This window comes from Pyxicephalus adspersus, chromosome 12 (assembly GCF_032062135.1).
Source record: "Pyxicephalus adspersus chromosome 12, UCB_Pads_2.0, whole genome shotgun sequence".
In the NCBI taxonomy this organism is placed as follows: Eukaryota; Metazoa; Chordata; class Amphibia; order Anura; family Pyxicephalidae; genus Pyxicephalus; species Pyxicephalus adspersus.
Window position 1 is genome coordinate 15,309,117 of NC_092869.1, and position 22,248 is coordinate 15,331,364.

The following is a 22,248-nucleotide window of genomic DNA, read 5'->3' on the forward strand; positions in this document are numbered from 1 at the left end:
ATATAGGAGGAGAGGACCCTGCCCCGAAGAGCTTACAATCTAGTAGACCTATTACCAAACACCCTGTCAGCTGAGCCTGCCTCGGTTGAATTTTTCCGCTAGTTATCGCCCAGGGTTGGCATTCTTCGCCAGTGTCAAGCCTGCCATTGTGCTAGCTAGCAATTTACTTTACATTTCTGCTGCTTCCAGGAGGCCAGCAAACTGCAGATGAAAACCCCCAGTACTGCCACACTGATAGGTACAATTGCCTTATTTTTTAGCTAAGTATTGTAAGATTGAGGGTTGGCATTCATGTCTTCCACTTCATGATGCAAACTAGCAATATTGTCTCCCTTCCTAACGCTTCCGGCACCACAGACCACAGCAACAGTGCTGGTGCACAAAACATTCTGGTCTGGCCCTTCAATGATTAATCACAAATTTCCAATATTTGTATTACACACTTTGGGTGGGCATTGACAATGCACTACACCCAGCTCTAGATGTCAGTTACCAATGTGCTCCACGCTCTGTCTCAGGGCCCACTGCCTCCTCCTGATGCTGTTGTTGCTGCCGCCTGCCAGTACTCTATTCACTATAATTTTATTACACACTTCTGAGTGTCATTGACAATGCACTACACCCAGCTCTAGATTTCAGTTACCCATGCGCTTCAGGCTCTGTCTCAGGGCTTACCGCCTGCTCCTGGTGCTGTTGCTGCTGCCGCCTGTCAGTACTCCATTCGCTATAATTGTATTACACACTTCCGGGTGTTATTGACGAAGCACTACACCCAGCTCTAAATGCCCATTACAAATGTGGTCCACGCCCTGTCTCAGGGCCCACCGCCTCCTCCTCCTGCTGTTGCTGCTGCCTGTCAGTACTCTGTTTACTAAAATTGTAATACACACTTCAGGGTGGCATTGACGATGCACTACACCCAGCTCTAGATGCCAGTTACAAATGCGGTCCATGCTCCGTCTCAGGGCCCACTGCCTCCTCCTGATTCTGTTGCTTCTGCTGCCTGTCAGTACTACATTCTCTTGTCAGTTACCAATGTGCTCCACGCTCTGTCTCAGGGCCCACCGCCTTCTCCTCCTGCTGTTGCTGCTGCTGCCTGCTCAGTACTCCATTCACAAAAATTGTATTACACACTTCTGGATGTCATTGATGATGCACTACACCCAGCTCTAGATGCTAGTTACCAATGCCATCCATGCTCCTTCTCAGGGCCCACTGCAACCTCCTCCTGTTGTTGCTGTTCCCTGTCAGTACTCCATTCACTTAAATTGTAATAGACACTTCAGGGTGGCATTGACCATGCACTACACCCAGTTCTAAATTCCAGTTACCAATACGGTCCATGCTCCTTCTCAGGGCCCACCGCCTCCTCTTGCTGCTGTTGCTGCTGCCTGCCAGTACTCCATTCACTAAAATTGTACACTTCTGGGTGGCATAGATGATGCAGTACACCCAGCTCTGAATGCCAGTTACCAATGTGGTCCACACTCCGTCTCAGGGCCCACTGCCTCCTCCTCTTGCTGCTGCCTGTCATTACTCCATTCAAAAAAATTGTATTACACACTTCTGGGTGGCATTGAGGATGCACTACACCCAGCTTGAGATGCCAGTTACCAGTGCGGTCCCCACTTCATCTTAGGGCCTCCTCCTCCTGCTGCTGCCGACTGTCAGTACTTCATTCACTAAAATTGTACACTTCTGGGTGGCATTGACAATGCACTACACCCAGCTCTTCATGACTCTTACCAATGCAGTGTCCCTGGCGATAGCTCACTGCGACTGCTCTTGCTGACCCACGCTCCCTCTCTGGTGCTCCATACTTTTGCCTAATGTCACCGCACTACTTGTCCACAACTTTATGGGTGGCATTCCTAACACATGTCATCTAGGCTTAGATGCCAGCTAGCAATTATTATTAATGATAAACAGGATTTTTATAGCGTAAACAAATTATGCAGCTTTGTAAATTCAATAGGGGTGCGTACAATAAATAGCAATGCGTTTTCCTGCTGTTTTGACGGCAGAGACTGTTGCTAGTGGGTTGAGTTCACCCTTTCCTTATGTCCTAATGTTTGTGCTGCATTCTGGACGCTGTCCATCACGCTAAAATCCTATTTGCCTGCTGTCACTTTGTCTGCCATTTTCTGGAAAACCACAAGATCTTTTCTAACTTTTGTATTTTTTCCTTGTTGCCACTGTTCTCTTACACTTACCTGTGTGCAAATGTGGTGGTTCGAAAATGTATAGGGGCTTTGCTATTAATGTTTAAAGTCGGCTTATTGACTTTAGTGTAATTCGCGAAATTGATTCGCCAAAATTTTGCGAACCCACCGGAAGTTCAAATAAATTTTCACAAGGCTGTCAGAGGCTTTCTCGCTCATCCCTAATGATGACATTGGTTTCCAATGGCATGTTCTTCTTCTTGGAATCAGTAATCCAAAGAGCCAGTGCTGATTCCATCCTCACAATATACTTGTTGCGTGCAGTCACCGTCCTTTTTTCATTTTGAGTGTAACTGATTGCTTTAGTACTCCTGATATTGGCTTCATCCTTCTTGATGTAGCGTATGGTAGACTCGTTCAGGCCGTAATGGCGGGCAACAGCAGCATAACTTTTACCTTCTTGAAACATGTCTAGTAACCCAACCTTCTCATGGACTGTCAGATACTTCCTCCGGCGCTTAGGTTCTTTGCCAGATGCCTTAGAAGATGGGGAGCGTTTAGGCGACATATTAGGGCATGGCATAGCAATGCATGAAGAAAGGCGATGCTTGGAAAATTCTGCTTCCATTTCCCCAACTGCATGTGATTGGCTGTGTGAATCCATTTTCCCCAACTGCATGTGATTCACACAGTCCGGCCAATTGGAATGCCCCATTCATTTAATGAGTGGGGCATTCGATTGGCAAGACTGGTTCCTCCTCTCATCACGTGCTTTCCACCGCGGAGTCCCGGAATCCGCGATATACCAGGGCTGCAATGTATGAACCGCGCTATAGAGGAGGCCTACTGTAATATAAATGACTTAAACATTTTTTAGACAGTAGTTAATACAAGTTTATATCCCTAGTATAGTACATCTTACTGAGGTAAAGCTATATATAAAATGTAAAGAACAGGCTATATATGTGCCTGAAATGTGATCGTTTTATAGTAATTGATGAACTGATTTGGGTAACACATAGTGATTGAGTCAAACAGCAAAGTTGATGATAGGGAATAAATCTAATGATGATGGTAATACATGTGTTTTGATTAATATTTTTCATCATTTTCTGTACAATATCCTCTACATTCACAGTGTGATGTGCTCTATATTTGAGGATAGATGGTAGTCTGTTAAGACTTAGGCCCTGATTTATGAAAGCTCTCCAAGGCTGGAGAGAATACACTTTCAGAAGCGAACTGGGTGATCCAGAAAACATGAAATGGATTTTTAAAAATAATTTGCTAATTGCCAGCAATTGTTTTGAATCCTGGACCAGATCCATTCAAGGTTTGCTGGTTCACCCAGCTTCACGGATGAAAGTGTATTCTCTCCAGCCTTGGAGAGCTTTCATAAATCAGGGTCTATGTGTAGAATAAAGGAAGGATTTATGAATGAGTGTGTCATTCAAGCCTGGGGCTTGTGTTGCATGAAGATTGTGTATCCATTTGGTTTCTAGTTGTAGGAGTTTTTTTTATCAAGATCATCCCCTCGGGGGTTGTCTGGTTTATGTTCTAGCTCGAAAAAATTGTAATGCTTTAGTGTCAAATTGATGCCTGGTCCCATATGATGGCAGAAATTGATGCCTGGTTCCCACATGATGGCAGATTGGTAATCTTGCCTGTCATGATGGAATGTATATGTTCAATATTGAAGAGTTGTTTAGTTTTGCCCACATAAAACGCTCCACATATACATGTTATCAATGATCCCAGTAGTGTTGCAGTCTATGTAATAGTGTGGTCTATGATTTTTTCCATTAGTAAGAGTGATGGTAAGAGATTCTGTAATCCAAGTTCATTGTTTGGAGTTCCCACACTTGAAAGTGCCGTATGTATCTTCAGGTGAGGTGGGTGCAGAGGGCTGGTAGAAATGGCTTGAAACTAAATGTTCCTTTAATGATCTCAATTTTTTTTATGCGATTTGGGGTTCATCTCCAATAAACTTGAAAAGGAAGAAAAAAGAAAAGAAGGGGATTTTTGTGGCATTTAAATGTGTATTTGTTCTTTCATATTATAGGAAGAACATATATCTTTACAATAGGGTGATACAACCAACATAGTCTGGCTCTAATACAGACAATCCCCTGCCTGTAGTTGGCCGTGCGCACCCTACTGCATGCATGCGCAACGTGCAGTCAGCAGGAAGCCGGAAACTCAGCTATATAAGGTGGGTCTCTCCTCACAGACAGCCCTTGAGGCTGTGCTCCCGCTACTATCTACGCTACTGCAAAACTCTCTCATCATCCATACACTACTGCATACTCTGCATAATGCTGTCAACATCCATACACTGCTGCATAATCTGCATAACTCTCTCAGCATCTATATTCTCTCTTCTTCGGGGTAAATCAATTTACTCATTATCGATTTCGTATTCATTATATGAATATTCATTCATTTCATATTAATTTCATATTATTTCATATTAATTTCACTTCAATCTCTATAAAAACTGCCCTTTACAGATTGGAATATTATAATCTGGCTCAACAGCTGGATATTATGTGACCTAAAAATAGTGGATAAATGATTGAACAAACATTTGGATACCACAATTCCAATATAATAGATCAGCATCAACCCTATTTGGTTCCACCCTAAACAAATAGGTATGTAACATTTATACTATACTTTGAAACTTTATATTAACAACTATGTACACACTAAAACCTCCAATTGATATCAAATATCAATATCCAATTTTATGTATTAGCACTTTCAGCAGAGACCTCACCATTAATTAATAGACACTGGTACTTGACAACTCAGCTGTAAGTAAAAATATTTTTCTTGTTTCTTCCTTTTTTCCCCCATTTCCCTCTCTTTTTTTCTTTTCAATATGTCTGCAATAGCATTATATAACTATGATTGATGAAGACATATGTCAGCTATACCAGTGTTTTTCTTGATTAATTATATATCAAACATTAATATATAGATGTATATATGATTTACACGATATGTTGTAATATTTATAGTATCAACTGCAGAATATTTTATGCTCTGTAGTTGAATATTCTTTTCACCCTGATGTCTTATGCAATGTTTTTTTTAAAACTTTTGACTGCTGTATTCATACCTAATAAATGTATTTGTATTTTTTATTGTATATTGTTTTGAATGCATAGACCACGCAACTTGTATACGGTATTGTACCCCTGAAGAAGCCCAACCGTGGCAAAACGCGTCCTTTACGGTTACTTACACTTTCCTATTGTTAGTGCATTAATGTATACAGTAGTATGCAATATCCCAGTTCTGTGAAATTAACAAAACTGGGGATATATTCACTCCTAATATGTGTAATAATTATGTATATCAATACATAATTAATTTTCTTTATACCTTTCAGCCTCAAACCTCTTTTTTTTCTCTGACAACATTTTGTAACTTCCGACAAGGGAGGCAACATGGTGGTTATGGATCTAACCCACTATGGATCCATGTGCCTCCAGATTTTAAAGAATACAGAAAGGTACCAACCCATATCATCGGACATAATGGAGACTTTCAAGAATTAATTCGAATCCATTATCTGGGATGCCTACACCGTCAACACCATCGACAAAAATACAAAAGATTACTTATTGATTAAACGTCCTCTCACTCCTACCTTGTATATTCTCCCAAAGGTTCACAAAAACCTCCTCAACCCCACTGGCAACCCAATAGTTTTCAGGATCAATTCAATAGCTTCTTACGCACGTGAACTTTTTGATGCTTACCTTCAACCATTTCAACCAAATGCATTCATATCTGAAGAACTCTATTGAATTATTATTATTATTATTAAGTTCACAAATGAGATACAAATCTTGCCAAACACTACCATACTGACCATGGGATATCATTGTCTAGTACAATGGTCAACCTTACCATGCTTGTGAATATGGGAATGACCAAATGTGTCACATATTTTGACCAAAGTGTACACCCTGTTTCCCCTATAATAAGTTGGTATGTTTGAACTCCAAGCTTTAGCGAACATCTGTTAAGCTGCTGTAAAAATGAATTGTAATAAATGAAATTTTAGATTTGTACAATGTTAAGGTTTAACACTTATTAAGGCTATCTTAGGGTCTTTCGGTATGAATATTTCGAGTATTGTGTAAATTAATTTAAATACATCCTCTAAACATATTCCGGTGGAATTGGCCGTAAATTTACAGAGCCTGGAAGGTGCCATATACCAATGCATTAGTAATTTATAATTAGTTTCAGATGCATTACTAGTGGAGGAACATCTGGCTGTTTTCCCATATTTGTTGCCACATTTTGGGTTCAAGTTTAAATTGTAAATCTGTTTCCCAATTTTAGATGTAGTTGTGAGGTTTGGATGTTGTACATTTTAATAGGGAATTATAGATTATTGTTATGTTGTGCAAATGTTTTCAAAATTGGTTATCTTTAATGGATTAGGTGTATTTTTTCAAGTTCCTGGTACATAATGTTTGATTTGTAAATAATGAAATATCCCATTGTTTGGAATAATATATTTTTTTCGTAAGGATGTAAAGCTTCTGATACCTTGTATAGATAGCATATCACAGACCCTTTTCAAATTTTGTGTTCTCCACCATTTCAAAGTCAAATTATACTCATAACCTGTGGAGAATGATTGATTGTAGAATAGAGGTGCTAAAGGTACATGGGGAGATAATAGACCTGTTGCATGTCTATGTGTGTCCCATAATTATAGCGTATGTTACAATATTGGATTGGAAATATGACCTTGGGATGTTATTGTGATCCATAATAAACCATCTATGGGGACAGCAGATATCTCTCATAAAGCTACCCATAAACATGTATCTTTTTCAGAACAGTATATTGAAAGATTATATCATTATGCTGCTATATAATAATTGTAAATATGTGGTAAAGAGAGGGCTCCATCTTTCCTCAATTGAAACATGGTATATTTAGAGATGTGTGCTCTACTTTTTCCCAAGATAAAGTTGAGAATCATTCTTTGAATTATTTGTAAGTAATGAGGGAGAATGTGTATTGGTAGTTCCCTAAAGGTGTATAGAAATTTAGGTAGGAGTGACATTTTTACTGCCGCAATATATCCTAACCATTCTGGTATATTTTCCAGGTATCTAAAAGAAATCTGGTCTGATGTATCAAGACAGAATAGTTATCTGCAAAAAGTGATTCATAGGAAGCTGTGATATATATGTTTAAGTATAATAGTTTTGATTGTCTCAAATAAATTGGAAAGTTTTCTTGAAAGTGGGTAACCAGTGGGTTTGATATATTAATATTTAGTGCTGAACATTTATTATGGTTAATTTGGAGACCCAATATTTTACCAAAAGTGGTTAAAGTAGTTAGGAGATTAGGTAGAGATATCATGGGATTGGGATAGAATCAGTAAGGCATCATCAGCAAATAGACTAATTTTATGGTGATATCCTGCATATTCCAAGCCATTAATGTCTGGGTGATTTCATATTGCTAGAGCTAATGGTTCTTTACTTAAAGCAAATAAAAGGGGTGTGTTAGGAGATGCTATTCTGGCCAGCGATGTCATTTGCAGCAGCCGGGAGAACTTTGTTAGGCTGTACTCACCTAAAGGGGGTTCTAGAGGCTGATCAGCTCCTGACTCAGTCCTGCACTGCTATTGGCTGCTGGGACTTTTAAGGCTCTCTGCTTCCAGTAACTAGTCCCTGTTGTAGCGTTTAGCTGGGCTAATCTGTGCTGGAGTGTGTTTTCGTCTGATTTACTGTTGCTGACCCTGCCTGTTTCTGACCTTGTGAGTTTATGCTGCCTAAACCGACCTTTGCCTGTGACCCAGACTCTGCTTGTGTTTTGCCCTTGTGTACTTTGTTTGGTGGACGGATATTTGGTGTATGACCTTTGCTCTGTATTCTGGACCTGGCTGTGTTGGAATCTTTGTACTGCTTTATCTGTGGGCTCCTGGCTTGCTGCCAGCCCATTCCCAGACACCACGCCTTGCGCAGTAAGTCCTGGGGGCAACTGAGTGCTGGGAGACGCAACCAGTCTCCCAAGGCTGAGCGGGGGCTCGCTATAGGTGAAGACTGCGGTGTTAGATTAGGGGACTGGTGTCTGGTGAGGACTGGTGCTGACCAGGGCCATACAGGGTGAAAGGGGACACCCTTGTCTAGTACCTCTAGAAATATGGAATGAAGAAGATGAGAACCTCAGGTGTTGTATCAATGCTTGAGGGGTAGTGTCCCTGTTTTTTTTTAGGACAAATATTTGGGGAAGGAATTTAGTTCTCTTTTGTGGAGCATTGAGTCCTTGTACATTGAGCTATAATATTTTTTTCCCAATAATAAAAAGTTATTGAGGAATTGTTTAATATTTAAGGAGTACCAAGGTTTCCAGGGGGAAAGGTTATCCAGCTGGATCATCATGGAATAAGGATATTATGGGAAAAGACGAAAGGGAATGACATTGGACTATACAAAATGTAAAAATTAAAACATTTACTGAATAAAAGCTAAAAGTTTAACACTAACCAAATGTGGCGATTAGTTCTGCAAGCACCATGGTGCAAAACTAGTCTAAATGTGAGTGTCAATGACATTCACACTTATTGGGAGAACAAAATAAAAAAAAATCTACAATGACTATGGTATAAAAGTAAATATATATATAAAGTAAAAAGTAAATATATTTTACTGTATACAATTGAAATATAGTAGTGATATTAGTTATTTCTCTATATAATTTTGAATAGTATAATTAAGCATTAAGTTTTAAAAAAAGGCACTTGGGTATAATCTTTAAAGAATTAGTAATATGGATAGGATCTTTACAGTTGTAGTCCCTGAGTGATATTAAATAGTGCTTTGTGGATTTCACATATAAACCCGTATTCATATAACATGAAATATATATTTTACAATTATTTATGAAAAATATAGTGTAGTAAAAGAGAAAGTTAAAAAAGAAATAATTGGCAATAAATATATAGCAAAAATGATGAAAAAAAGATATGTTATCTTAATTGGAGATGTTGCGGAATCTCCATATCTTGGTGATAAATTTGTTTCTAAGCCATTTGGTTCCAGGGCTGTGAGGCTTCAAATTGTTAGGGATTAACAGGGGATGTAAAAACTCTCAGCCTATTTGGTAAATGGTAGATGATCTGCGAGTTGTATCATAGTATGTGTGTATTAATTTTAAGAGACATCCTTGATATATCTTAAGCTGCAAATGTAAAGCAGACATCATGATAAATTAAATGTGCAATCTACACCACAGATGAGCTTGCAAAATAGAACTTTTGAATTTTAAATATGCCTAAGGTAGTGTCGGAACATGGTGTTACCTTTTTTATACTTCCAAACCAGAATGCAATCTGTTTTGTAACATGTTTACACAGAACAAAGATCAGTGTAAAGACCTTTTGCCATGGCCTTCAAAAGAATACTGTGCTAAAAACTATTGGTTACTGACTTTTCCACTTTCTCACTCAACCCTGACTTCAGTTAATAACTAAACCTATCCTTTCCATTATCTGTGTTAATTATTTTCTGACCACACAGGGAAATAATGGTATATAAACATTTACATCACTGCTGGAGGGGCAATGCTTCCTTAACTAACATACTTGAAACCAGTGTAACATCTAAAAGCTAATTGTGATAATTGATAAATTTGGATTAGGTCATATTCATAATTTGTTGTTAATTTTTTTATCTGTTAAAACCATGGGCAGGATTTTTTGCAATTATAATACTATATTAGAACCTGAATTATAAATATTATTTTTAGCTGATGCAATAAATGTTAAGACATTCTATTAAAGTAAAAAAAAAAAGTTTTTATTTATTTTCTAAAAAAATACATTGAAATGTTTTACTTTATTTTATTTATTTATTTGCTATATGAAAGTATACCAAAATTGGTAATATCTATCAATTCCTCAACTGATTTTGCCTCTGGCAATAACCCTTGCTCAGAGGTTCACATTTATATTTGGGTCCTGGACAGGCAGTATATTTCCTCTGTTTTTTGTTCCTCTAAAGTTCCTTTTCAGTTCCTCTAAGGAGGTGGTAGAAAAGGAGCTCAGGACTAGTATAGCAACCATGGGTTGCAGATTTGGTAATCAGTGTGCCAGGGTCCTGGGCTTAGGAATGAATGGGAAGGCCTTTTAATTCCATCCTGGAACCTGCCAAAGAGAAAGACTGTTGCCTGAGGCTGAAGGAAGTGATCTTTATTTTTTGTTTGTTTGTAACCTGACAGCCTTACAAACAAACTGTGCTCTGGGCTGCTGCAAGGATTAATCCTCCCAACATTACAATGGCACATGGTTTCAAATAAAATGCTCATAAAATGCTTCAATCATCATTTTTGTTCTGTAATATTTGGTACTGTTTCTTTTTTTTTTTCAAATTGTTTTTAATAATTTTCAAAAATACAAATACAATCAAACATCTGAAACCAGTAGGGAAACAAAACACATAAGGGGATGAGGGGGGAACACTCATAACACTTTGGTCAACAAAAAACAACACAGAATCAGCCAGTGGAGTCTATAGAAAATCCTGTGGGGCATTAGCCAGATATATTTGTGATAAACCACGTGGAGTAGTGGAACAGTTCGAGGATCGATGTGCGTTCTGAACTCGGAAAGGCATAAAGCAGAAAGTGGTACCACTGTTGCCAAAAGCGAGTTATAAAGTCGTCGCCTTGCAGTTGAGCATCCAGCATCTCTCTGTGAAACAAAACTTTGAGGGACGAAAGGACTTGTTCCAGGGTGGGTGGAAGAGGTTGTATCCAATTTTGCATAATCGCACGCCTTGCTGCCAATAAGCAAACATTAATCCATTTCTGCATAGAGTGCGGTATATTATCCAAAGTTGTACTGTCCCAGGAACCAAACAGCAACAGAGAAGGTTTCTTTGAAATTGGATGCCCAGTAACATTAGATATTAACGTTAGTATTTGATGCCAGAAGTTGGTAATATTTGGGCAAAACCGTAAGCGATGTGATAGAGAGGCATTAGTACAGTTGCACTTGGGGCATTGAAAATGCCAATGTTTGGGTTGCGGGGTAGATGTGGAGGGCCGGAACACCTTATAGGCTCTGTGTAATAACATAAATTGGGATTCTCTCCATACCTCATTCACTATACTCTGCCGAACCCTTAGGTATCCCTGTATAACAGTATCCACTATGTCTAGGTCTGGGAAGTCCTTTTGCCACATTTTCACATTAGAAACTGATAAAGACCGAACAAAGGTAGGCAGCAGGTATACATGTATATTGGAGATATTTGATGGAGACAGTGATAACAGCTTGTCAAAACTATTGGGGCAAAATATATCTACGTGCAGTACCAAAGATTTAAGATAGGATATGGTCTGATTATAATACAACGGGTGAAGTGCACATCGTGGGATATCATATTTAGCCTGTAAATCCGTCAAGGATAGTTTAGTTAGATCTTCTGTTCGGAAGAGATCTCTAAAGTATATTAGGCCTTTGCGTTTCCATAATTTAAACGCTGTGTGCTCATGTGCTTGCGGAAACATAGGGTTACCACAAATGGGCAAATATTGGGATAGACAAGCTGGTAGTTTGAGCCGTTGCCTAGTCACCTTCCATGTAACCACCGTGTCTCTAATTATTATATTGTGTCGCAGAAAAGCTGGAATCACTGAAAATCTACAATGCAACAGAGCACAGGGATCCCATGGATATGACATAGCTCTTTCTAGAAGTACATTGGAACAACAGGATGTCCCCTTAAGCCAGTCTACAACATGTCTGGTCAGACAGGCCAAATTATTAAGTCTTATATTAGGAAAGCCCACGCCTCCTTCAGTTTTGGGTAAGTATAATTTCGTCAGCGAGATCCTTGGGCGTTTGCCGGTCCACAGAAATTTCGTGAAAGTTTTATTTAGAACGTTAACATCAGCATGGGTCAGTAGCAAAGGTAATGTCTGCATTGGGTAGAGCAATTTAGAGAAAGACATCATTTTCACTAAGTGGCATCGGCCTAGAAATAACAAGGGCAATTGTTCCCACATTTTCAATTCTTTTTGTATTTTGGTTATCAAGGGCGGGTAATTTAATGTATATAAAGATGATGGCAGACGTCCAATACGAAGGCCAAGATATTTTATAGAGTGAGTTGCCACTTTAAACGGCACATGCGCCCTCCAACTCTCTGCCATTTCCGTAGATCTGGCCAGAGACAATGCCCCTGATTCATCAAGCAGAATCGGATTATCGGTCGCGCATTCGTATTCGCGATCCGAAATCGTACGCCATCGCGCTATTCAGCAACTGAAAAAGCTCGCGGCCGGAGCCGCGCATCTCCGGCAGCTTTACACTGGCAACGTGACAATAGCCAAATCTAGGTCAGGTTGTCTTTTCGCAATCTCCAATGCAACCAATACTTTTCTAATATTAGTCACTGCAGCTCTACCCTGAACAAAACCCACTTGTGAAGGAGAAATAAGAGATGGCAATAATTTAGCTAATCTCTCTGCAAGAATTGTGGACAATATTTTTGCATCTATATTCACCAGGGAAATAGGACGGTAGGACTCTGGATCACATGGATTTTTATCTTTTTTCAAGAGAAGCTTTATATAGGCTTCTTGTCCTGATCGAAAATACACTCCTTTGTCCCTAAGAGCAGAATACAGTGCATGCAAATCATCCACCACCTCATCCTTCAGGAATTTGAAAATCTCAGTGGTGAATCCGTCAGGACTTGGGGCTTTTCCATTTTTCAAACTATTGATAGTCACCAGAATCTGTTCTTTAGTAATAGGAGCATTCAGTGTATCTATATCAGTTTGTTGTAAGCTGGGTAGGTCAGCTTTCGATAAGAACGTTGCCCCGGCCTGGACATCCATCTCTGGGGATGAATACAGTTTCTGGAAATACTGGGCCAGGCAATGGTTCACTTCCTTGGGTGACGTAACCATCTCACCCATGGAGGAACGCAACTTTGGAATATATGTTGGTTTATAGCCCGTACGTACCAGATTAGCTAGCATTTTGCCTGATTTATTGCCATATTTATGATATTCCAGAGATCTATATTTTCATTTCAGCTGCTCATATTGGTAGAGCCAAGAGTCAAATTTACATTTGGATTCATACCATATTTGCTTAGTACTCGGGGTGGGGTTGTCAGTTAGCGCCTGTTGCACTGTCCTAAGCTCTTGTTGCGCTGATAAAAAGTGGGATAGGGTCTCTATTTTCCTTTTAGTCATAAAGGAGATAATTCTACCTCTCAGGTAGGCCTTACACGCTTCCCAGAATAGTATTGGCTCATTTCTATGAGCTGCATTATATTGAGCATATTTGAGCCATGCAGATGTCAACACTCCCTGGAATTCAGGGTCCTTGATCAAGTAAGATGGGAAGCGCCAGGGTACATAATCCCCTCTGGGGTACTGATCTCTTAATATGATAGTGACTGGAGAATGATCTGAAATTACCATTGTATGGATCTCTGGTGATTCAATTCTATACATAATGGCATCTGTACAAAACAGATAATCCAAGCGATCTTGGGCTACATGGGCTTGAGAGACAAATGTATACTGCCGCTCTAGGGGATGGTACTGTCGCCAAATGTCATTTAAAGACATGGCGATGACAAAGTCTGATAACACCGAATGAGGTGTGACTTTCACGCTACATATGCCTGAGCCAGAGCTCCTGTCTTCAAAGTGCACCATGACTGAATTAAAATCACCCCCCAATACTTTATAAGGGGTGGGGTCTTGAGCCAACCAGCTGGACACTTCCTGAAAGAAGGATGGTGGTGGCCAATTTGGTGCATATACATTATATATAGACAGATCATAATCATGAAGTTGTATAATTACTTTCAGAATACATCCAGCAGAGTCACTTTGTACCGTTTTAACCTTGCCTTGAAAAGACCTATGGATCAGAGTCAGCGCCCCAGCTTTCCGATCTGCAGAAGGGGTACCATAAACTTCCCCAACCCATAGTTTCTTCATTCTATAAAAATCATTGTCACCTAAATGTGTTTCCTGTAACAACACAATATCTGCCTTCAGCCTTTTCAAATGACGGAGTACAGACATGCGCTTGTTAGGGGAACGCAACCCCTTAACATTCCATGAGATTATCCGCATAAAATATAGAGAAAGGGTTTATGTACATGCAGAATAAACCAATTATAATATATCAACAGCATAATAGGTACAGGGAATGAGTAGAATTGTGACGTAAAGTCACGCCCACCTACTTTGATGGTAGACAATACACCTAGTGTACAAAGACCATAATAAACAATCCAGGCATAAAGGGCACAATACTCATAGTGGCTGTGTGACCAAATAAAGTGAGTGTTTCCAGAAATAACAAAAACAAAACAGAAGGGGCAATCAAGACAGCACAGGGGGGAAGACAGACAATACAGAAGGATGACTTTCCTTTTTTCCTCGCAGAGCAATAACAAACGAACCAAGTCAGTAACATCGGTAAAAGCAGCACAATATCGTCAGAGGCAGGCTCACACCTCAATAAACGGGAATCATAGTGGTGCAGTTTCAAAAAGAAACACAACAAAAAAGAGGCACTTTAAAATAGGGTATAGTTCTTTCCAATTTATCTCGCCTTGGACAGCGGTTCAGAACGGTGGGTGTCGCGGATCCTCTTAGTGGATGGCGGTCCTGGGTGCCTGGATGATTTTGGAGAATACACTGGAAGCAATGAACGCTCCGCCGAGCGTGGTGGGGAAGTATAAGATGTATCAGATGGTGTAGAGGGCTGATCAGATAATAGGGCATGCACCAGATTTTCTGCCTCCTCAGCCGAGGTGAGAGAATACTTGCACCCCTGATCATCAGAAAAGTGGAGAACCGCTGGATAAGCCAGTGTAAAGCGCATTTTGTGACGGTATAAGTGGAACAAACTTGCTGAAAACTGCGCCTTTTGCGGGATACTTCTGCAGAATAGTCTGCAAATATGAGCAGAGAGGCACCCTCTAAATGCAGACTGCGCTGGTTGCGGAAAGCTTGAAGTATGTGGGTTCTATCGGTGTAATAAGAATAGGCCACCAGTACTGGTCGTGGGTTAGACATTTCTTTGCGAACCGGACCCAGTCTATGAGCACACTCTACTTTGCAGGAAAGTTGAAGACCCAGTAACTGCGGTATCACCGTAGAGCAGATTTCAAGCAGCTGCGAAGGTTTGACACTTTCTGGAAGGCCTACCACGTGCAGGTTATTGCGCCGGGACCTGTTTTCTAAGTCTTCTATTTTATGCTGTAGTGCTTGCGCTTTGGTCTCCAGCATGGAAATAACAGCTCTGGCGGAGGTAACATCATCCTCAACCAGAGTGATCCGCTGTTCAGCGTTATCTAATCTTTGAGACTGCTCCCTTAAATCTTTCCTTAAGGACTGTATGCCCTTTTGTACTGCAGTATCAATAGCTTCCTGTAATGTAGGTTTAAGTAATGCTGCCACTGCATCAGCGATTTGTGTAGGTTGGGAGAGATCAGAAAGATCAGCAGAGTGTACCTGTGAAGAAACAGCGGTGGATGCACGTGCAGAAGATGGCGCAGCGGCCATCTTGGAAGGCGTGGCCCGGATCTTATCCTTCTTGCCCATGGATTCCTGGCTGGCTGACACAGAGGAGCGTTCCATGAACCGGTCCATCCAGGCTTCCAGTAAGCCGGGGAGCTGCTGCGGGCGGGAGAGGAGCTGATGTGCCGGTTTTATATCGCGGGATCCCGGAGGTGTGTAGGAGTCAAGCTTACATGCTGCCGGCTCGTGAGGCTCCGGAACTGGAAGTTCCTACTGTTTCTTTTAATTCCCAAACATAACTAAAGGAAAATTATTGTAGCGTCTGAGGAGACTTGGGGAATAGATAAAAACATATCAACACAAATCAAAAATCCAACCCAAAATAAAAAGTAAAAATGTAATACCTACTCTATTTACCTTTCCTCATGGCAGCAAATGAATGGGTTAATCCCTTTTCCCTTCCACTTTTAGTGCCCTATAACTAGCCCTCCTCAAATAAATAAGAGTGGGTTTGCTGCCATGGAGCTATTATTTAGGTGCATTCCAGGATTCACTGTTATCTGGCCAGTGATCCTGTGCTGTTGGCTGCCACAGGACAATGTGCCCTGCTTATTCTCTTTATCTGTGTTGCTTGCAGCAGCAGGGAAGATCAAACAAATAGCTGTCATTCCTCTGCTCTGCAGCCTGTGGCATCCCTGGCTTCCCTTTGAATGTGAATGGTCCCTCTGCATTCCCTGCTCTAAGACTGCCGAAGAGAATTGTGCTGAGTAGTTCCTGATTTCAGTCCTGCGCTGCCATTGGTTGCTGGGACTTTACAGCTTCTCTGCTCCACTGATCTTTGCTGTTGTAGCATTTAGCTGGGGTGTGCTGAATATTGTGTCAACCTTGCCTGTTCCTGACCTATTGTTTGTACGCAGCTAAGGTGTTTAGGTAGTTGCCACACAACTGAGAGTGGTTAGGTCAGCGGTTTTCACTGCTCCAGAGATTGGAAGTTGTGTTGAGACTGGATGAGAAAGATACATTTTTAAGTGCAATTGGGAACTGTAAAATACTGCAGTGGACTCATTCTCAACTATTTTTTACCACTTCATTTCATGTCGCTGCTGCAGTGTATAGTTGGACACTATACATTCTTTTAGTGTTCTTTCTGGTGAAACCTGTGTTAGGACTGGAAGTAGTCTGCTTTTAATTGGAGCCATTACTCTCCAAACATTTCCCCTCACAGTCTCAGGACCTAACAAGATAAACTCAGTTCATACACCAAGTGCTTCTTTTTATTTTCCTCCTGTATACTCTTAGCACTGGTGTGGCCACCTACCTGTCTGAAATAAATTGTTGGCATTCTAATTCCAGCTTTATAACTGTTTTTGAAACTTCTAAATCATACATGACCCTTTGCGATTTCCAAATGCTGTACACATTTGAAAAAACAGACAACAACTCTACGGTATACTCTGGTATGTGAGGGTGACTGGGCTGTTCATAAGTCTAATAGCTGTATATTTTCAATGTGGCTTTTCCTTAAAAGGCGATTGACAGATACAAATCCACTTCCTCGATGCCAACTAATGTCATCCCGGTCATGACCAAAAGGTTAAAAACTGGGTTAATTCCTAAAACAGTCCCATACATACCATGTCGATTGATATTTTTGTATCTGTTCATCATCCTGCTAAAAAATGAAACTCCATTTGCTGGATTTTCTCTAGTTCCACAAGCCATTGTATCTTAGTGAGGGCTACTGTTTGTTTCCACAACCTAGGGATGATTGTTCGGGCTGCCATAAGGAAGTGGCGAAGCACACTCCTAACTAATCCTGGGAATATAGACAACAGGGCCACCCTAGGGTTGGTGGAAACAGTAGATCTCATGAGTGTAATATATAATTGTATAATCATTTCCCATGTTTGAAAAATAGGAAGGCACCATATGTGTATCATAGACCCCCTATGGGATTGGCAGCACCAGCATCTGTCTGAATAGGAAGGGGAGATGCGATGTAGATCTGCTGGGCAAAGATAACAAAGATCTGGAGAGGATCCTATAATTGGTCTCTTGTGTCTTTACTTGTTTTTTTTTGGGGACCAGGTAAGTGAAAAATCTCGGGCTTAACCATCCTTGCAATTTTTTTTTGCCCGAGCGAAGGTCGGGCTTAACTGCAAGGAGGTTAAACAGGTGTAGAGTCACCAAAATAGGTAGAGTCCCTGTCCTATTATAATTATCGAGACCCGTTTCTAAATTTTTTGTAAGCCACATCATGTAATTGAAGTAGATGAATTCTTGCTGCCGTCAGTTCTAAGAAAGCGTCTGGGGACATATTCTGTTAATGTAGACGCTCAAAAGTTCAAATTTTGTCAGATGTGTCGGCTGTGTCTTGAGCTCTGATCTTTTTGAATTGTGCGCTTTGCTCTATTAGCACCCTTTGGAGAACAGCTTTCAAGGCATTAGATATTGTCTACAACTGCATGGGCACATATAGAATCCTGAAATAGGGATTCCCTGTGTCCAGTTTGTGGTATGGATATATATATATATCACTACTGCCAGATCTGCAGTGAGTGATCTGACCAGGGTCAGATAGTGATCTGACCAAGAGGCTTCTATAGAAGCCACTGGATGCCAGTCAAGGACCTTCAGACTTGTATTACTACAAAAAACGTATGTAATCTATATGTGAATATTTGGGTTGAAGTAAAATGTCTATTCTTTTGACTGTAGGGTGTAGGTTGCGCCAGCCCTAAATGTGTATAATTTATAGTACGGCACTAAAGTCTTCCCAGAAGAAGTATCTTTTTGGGGGTTTGTGGTGCTCTCAGAGAACCTCTACCTAGAGGTTTTGAATGGTCACTGATTGGGAGCATAGATAGAGGGCATTGTATAAATCGTTCCCTAGATGTTAATCTATGCAAACAGATATCTGCTCTGCAGATCAAATCAGGTGTCTATGACCTAAAATAGTAGGATCTGAAAGGCTATGGGACCAAGGTAGTAAGATCAAAGAGGGAAAGATAAGGGGGGTAAAAAAAAAAGGAAGGAGATTCAGTCTTCTTGGGGATTATGGAGATAGTAAGAGGGAGATGTAGTACTTCATGGCGCTCAAGGATCTCTTTGTGCGACACCATGTGAGGAGACGTGTTTTGAAGGCTAAGGTGGTGTTGGTCGCTTGTTGCAGCCAACATTGCAAAACTTGAATTTCAGACTTGCAACTAGCCTCCAAACGACCTATGCTGTGCTCGTGAGCAGAGCCCTAAGGTGTGCCTTCCAATCTCAGGAACCCTCTAGGAGTAGAAGAGGAGCCAAAATCTGGAGAATCTTCCATTGTAAGATAGAAGAGTGAGTCAGTACCTGTGGTGAATGTGCAGTGAAGCCCCTGTATCAGTAGCCTCAGATGTCTGGGTAGGGTGAGATCGCAGCTGTGCAGCCCGGTTATTGGGTGTCGTCACTGTGGTTAGATCCACTAATTGAGGCCATAGTTCTGTGACCTGGCCTCACGCAGACCAAATACCAGCGGAGAAAAAGATAGGGATCCCTCAAGCAGGCTGCTCTCCCCCTCCACAGCGTTTTTTTTAGCTTACTTTTGGGGTCCATGGTAGCAGGTGGGACACAGAGCTCTGCATACTACTCAGCCATTAGCTGACCACGCCCCCTACACAATACACTTTTTGTTACCTTTTTATTTTCTACATAAATTATGACCTGGTGCCAGCAAGTATTTATGTAATGCAGTAAATATATAGCTTTATGGTCTGTCTGATCTGTTTTAACAGAATTAAGAGTGTCCAACAACAGTGTCAAGTGTCAAGATTATAAAAAAAATGAATTAGTGACAATCATGAAATAGTGACAAAATTGTTATTCTTGCTCATCTATCTATAAAACCATATAAAACAATGCAACATATTTATATTATTTTGAATCCAGTTATTACTATTCTTTACATTTCTTTCCACCAGGAATATCTGATAGAGTTCGGGTATCTTCCTGATGAAAATCTCACTGACTATGCTGTTCCCGACTCACAATTTATTTCAGAACATCTTCTTCCCGAAGAATTTATAGGTGGCTTGGAATGGTTTCAGAGGCAAAATGGACTGAAAGTTACAGGTAAGATAACAAATCATTTAAACTGAAAAACCTAAATCTCTATTGCACATGTAAAAGTAAAACTAAAGGCTCCTGTGGCAATCTAAACAGGTCTCAAATCCAGAAAGTAAAAGCAAAGGTGAGAAGCAACTACTTACTTTTACTTTGGATTAGTGTTCCCTACTTTCAAAGTAATGTCCCAACCTCAGTCATATGTCTTTAATACAGTCTGAGGTCATTTCTGGGGTGCAGCCAATTAACCTATCTCTATATGTTTTGGGGATGTGGGAGGAAACTGGAGTACCCAGAAGAACCCCATGCAAACTCCATTCAGAGCCACCGCACACATCTTGTGCTGCTTAGGCTTCTGAGGCTTAGGAAAATGTGGGGCCCAGAAATTGGGAATTTAACCCACCCTTCTCTTTTGGTATTTAATATATCTTGGTTTCCAAAACTCTGTCTTCTTGGAGAGTACTGCTGATGTAAAGATTGCATCCTTGGAAGAATGTAAGGAGCACAATTTTCAGATTAGATGAAAGGTTGGTATAACCATTAAAAAAAATTAAAAGAAAAAAGCAAACAGAAATATATTCATATATTTAGTTAATAATCATGTTACAGAAATTTTTACATATGCTCATTAGAAACACATGGAAAATATACATTCATTCAGAAATTATGTTATCCACTAAAGGGCGGTGCCTACATTATATACCCCTCCTGTTAATGTCCTATAACCCAATTTCTGGGTGGAAAAAAGGTAAGTAGTATTGGAAATTCAACAAAAAACAAGATCATCCTGTCCTGACACATTTTGCCAATATGGCTTTAATAAGTAAGGAATAAATAACAAGCTAAAAAAGGTATTGCCATTGCCAGGTAACAAAAATATTGCGAAGGTGGTATAGGAAAATTGTACTTACTATTGAAAATAGTACCCTACCCTAATTGAAATACACAAATGGTGCTGCACGCTATCTGCCTGCTTAAATGCATGGCAGCAAGATTTTTATGGTGTCTTGTGAGATAATGCTACCTTTGGAATCTGTGCTACCACCTGTGTCTGCATGCACATCTCCTTTCTTTCTTTATTAGATCCTGTGTTCTATCAAAAAAAGCTGCCCATGAAAAAAATCCACCCGAGGGGCATGTACAAATGAGTGTGTACAACCAGGCATGTACAATTACTTAGAAAACAATGGGATCTGCTAAATGGATTTTGTTGAGGGTATCTCAGGGGATCATACAAATTATTGTTGCCCCTAGAGCCAGATACACAACATCACCCAGTGATAAAAACAACCAATTTCTACCCCCTTTATTACTTTTTGTGTCTGTGATCTCACAAAATCGTAGGGATAAATAAGTAAAACATATTTTGCCTATTTAGCTCTATGATTTTGTGAGATACACATGAAGCAGCTAAAGCTAATTGCTAAAGTCTATTGAACACACCCACTCTTGGGACGCTAACAATGATCATGCTCAAGAAGCTCCCACTTCTTCTGGCTACACATGTTCTATCTAAAAAAGCTGCCAGTGAGAAAAAAAAAGCTGTGTACCCTGAAAATCTGATAGTCAAACTACATTTTCAGGCCCCCTACACAAAATAACCCCCCCCCGCTGCATAAGATACAAAATCAAAGTTGTCATACAGTTTTTTTGTGTGTGTTCAGTATACACCTGATACCCCTACAAATACTTTCTTTGCCTAAGACATACCCAACTACCTTAGAGATAAAATTGTAAAAATCAAACATGATGTCTGCTCACCCTGCTACTTCAACCATAACATATTATGGTTCCACCAGTAAATCATCACTAACTGCTCTCAGCCTTGTTACTCTGAATGAGATACTCTGGTCTCCTCTCATCATTTCCATCTACTACCTGTCCGCTTGACCCAATTCCCTCTGATATGTCCTTTTCAATAATTTCCTGCTAAATCCCCTTTTGTGGAGTCTATCCTTGAGTGCTTTTGCTTCTAAGTCCCTTAGAGGGGGCACACTTGGTTCCTGTTGCATGGGTAGCAGTCAATATTTGAAAATTGACACAAATATTGTCTGCTACCTATGCCATGGGAACCAAATGTGACACCGTATATGCAAATGTATATCTTGGCAACTAGGGCAAAAATGTATTTTTCTATCCTGCTGTAATTTTATATTGACAATAATCTAATACTGTGGACAGGCTCCACTGAACAACTACAGGAATTAAAATGATTCAACCCAACAACTATACCCTTAACAAACTATGACCTAAAAACAAATCCCCTTTCTTGATATCATCAATGAAGGCAATTGTCCCACAACCACTCTTTTTAAAAAAAGAGACAGCAGGCAACATAATCCTCCACACCTCGAGCGCACACCCTGAATCTCTAATTAAAAGTTGACTATACAGTCAATATTTCTTGAAAGGTCTTTTGGCTTTACCAATGTGCAAACAGCCG

The 22,248-nt window shown here is 40.2% G+C and overlaps 1 protein-coding gene across 3 annotated transcripts in view; it reads left to right on the forward strand.

The window, feature by feature from the left end:
• Positions 1-22,248, forward strand: part of LOC140341920 (matrix metalloproteinase-18-like) — a 224,930-nt gene that overhangs the window by 21,058 nt on the left and 181,624 nt on the right. For all 3 annotated transcript variants that reach the window (XM_072427865.1, XM_072427867.1, XM_072427866.1), the window contains exon 2: positions 19,664-19,814. In XM_072427865.1, coding sequence (XP_072283966.1) covers positions 19,664-19,814 — 151 coding nt within the window. The remainder of the gene's footprint in view (positions 1-19,663; positions 19,815-22,248) is intronic.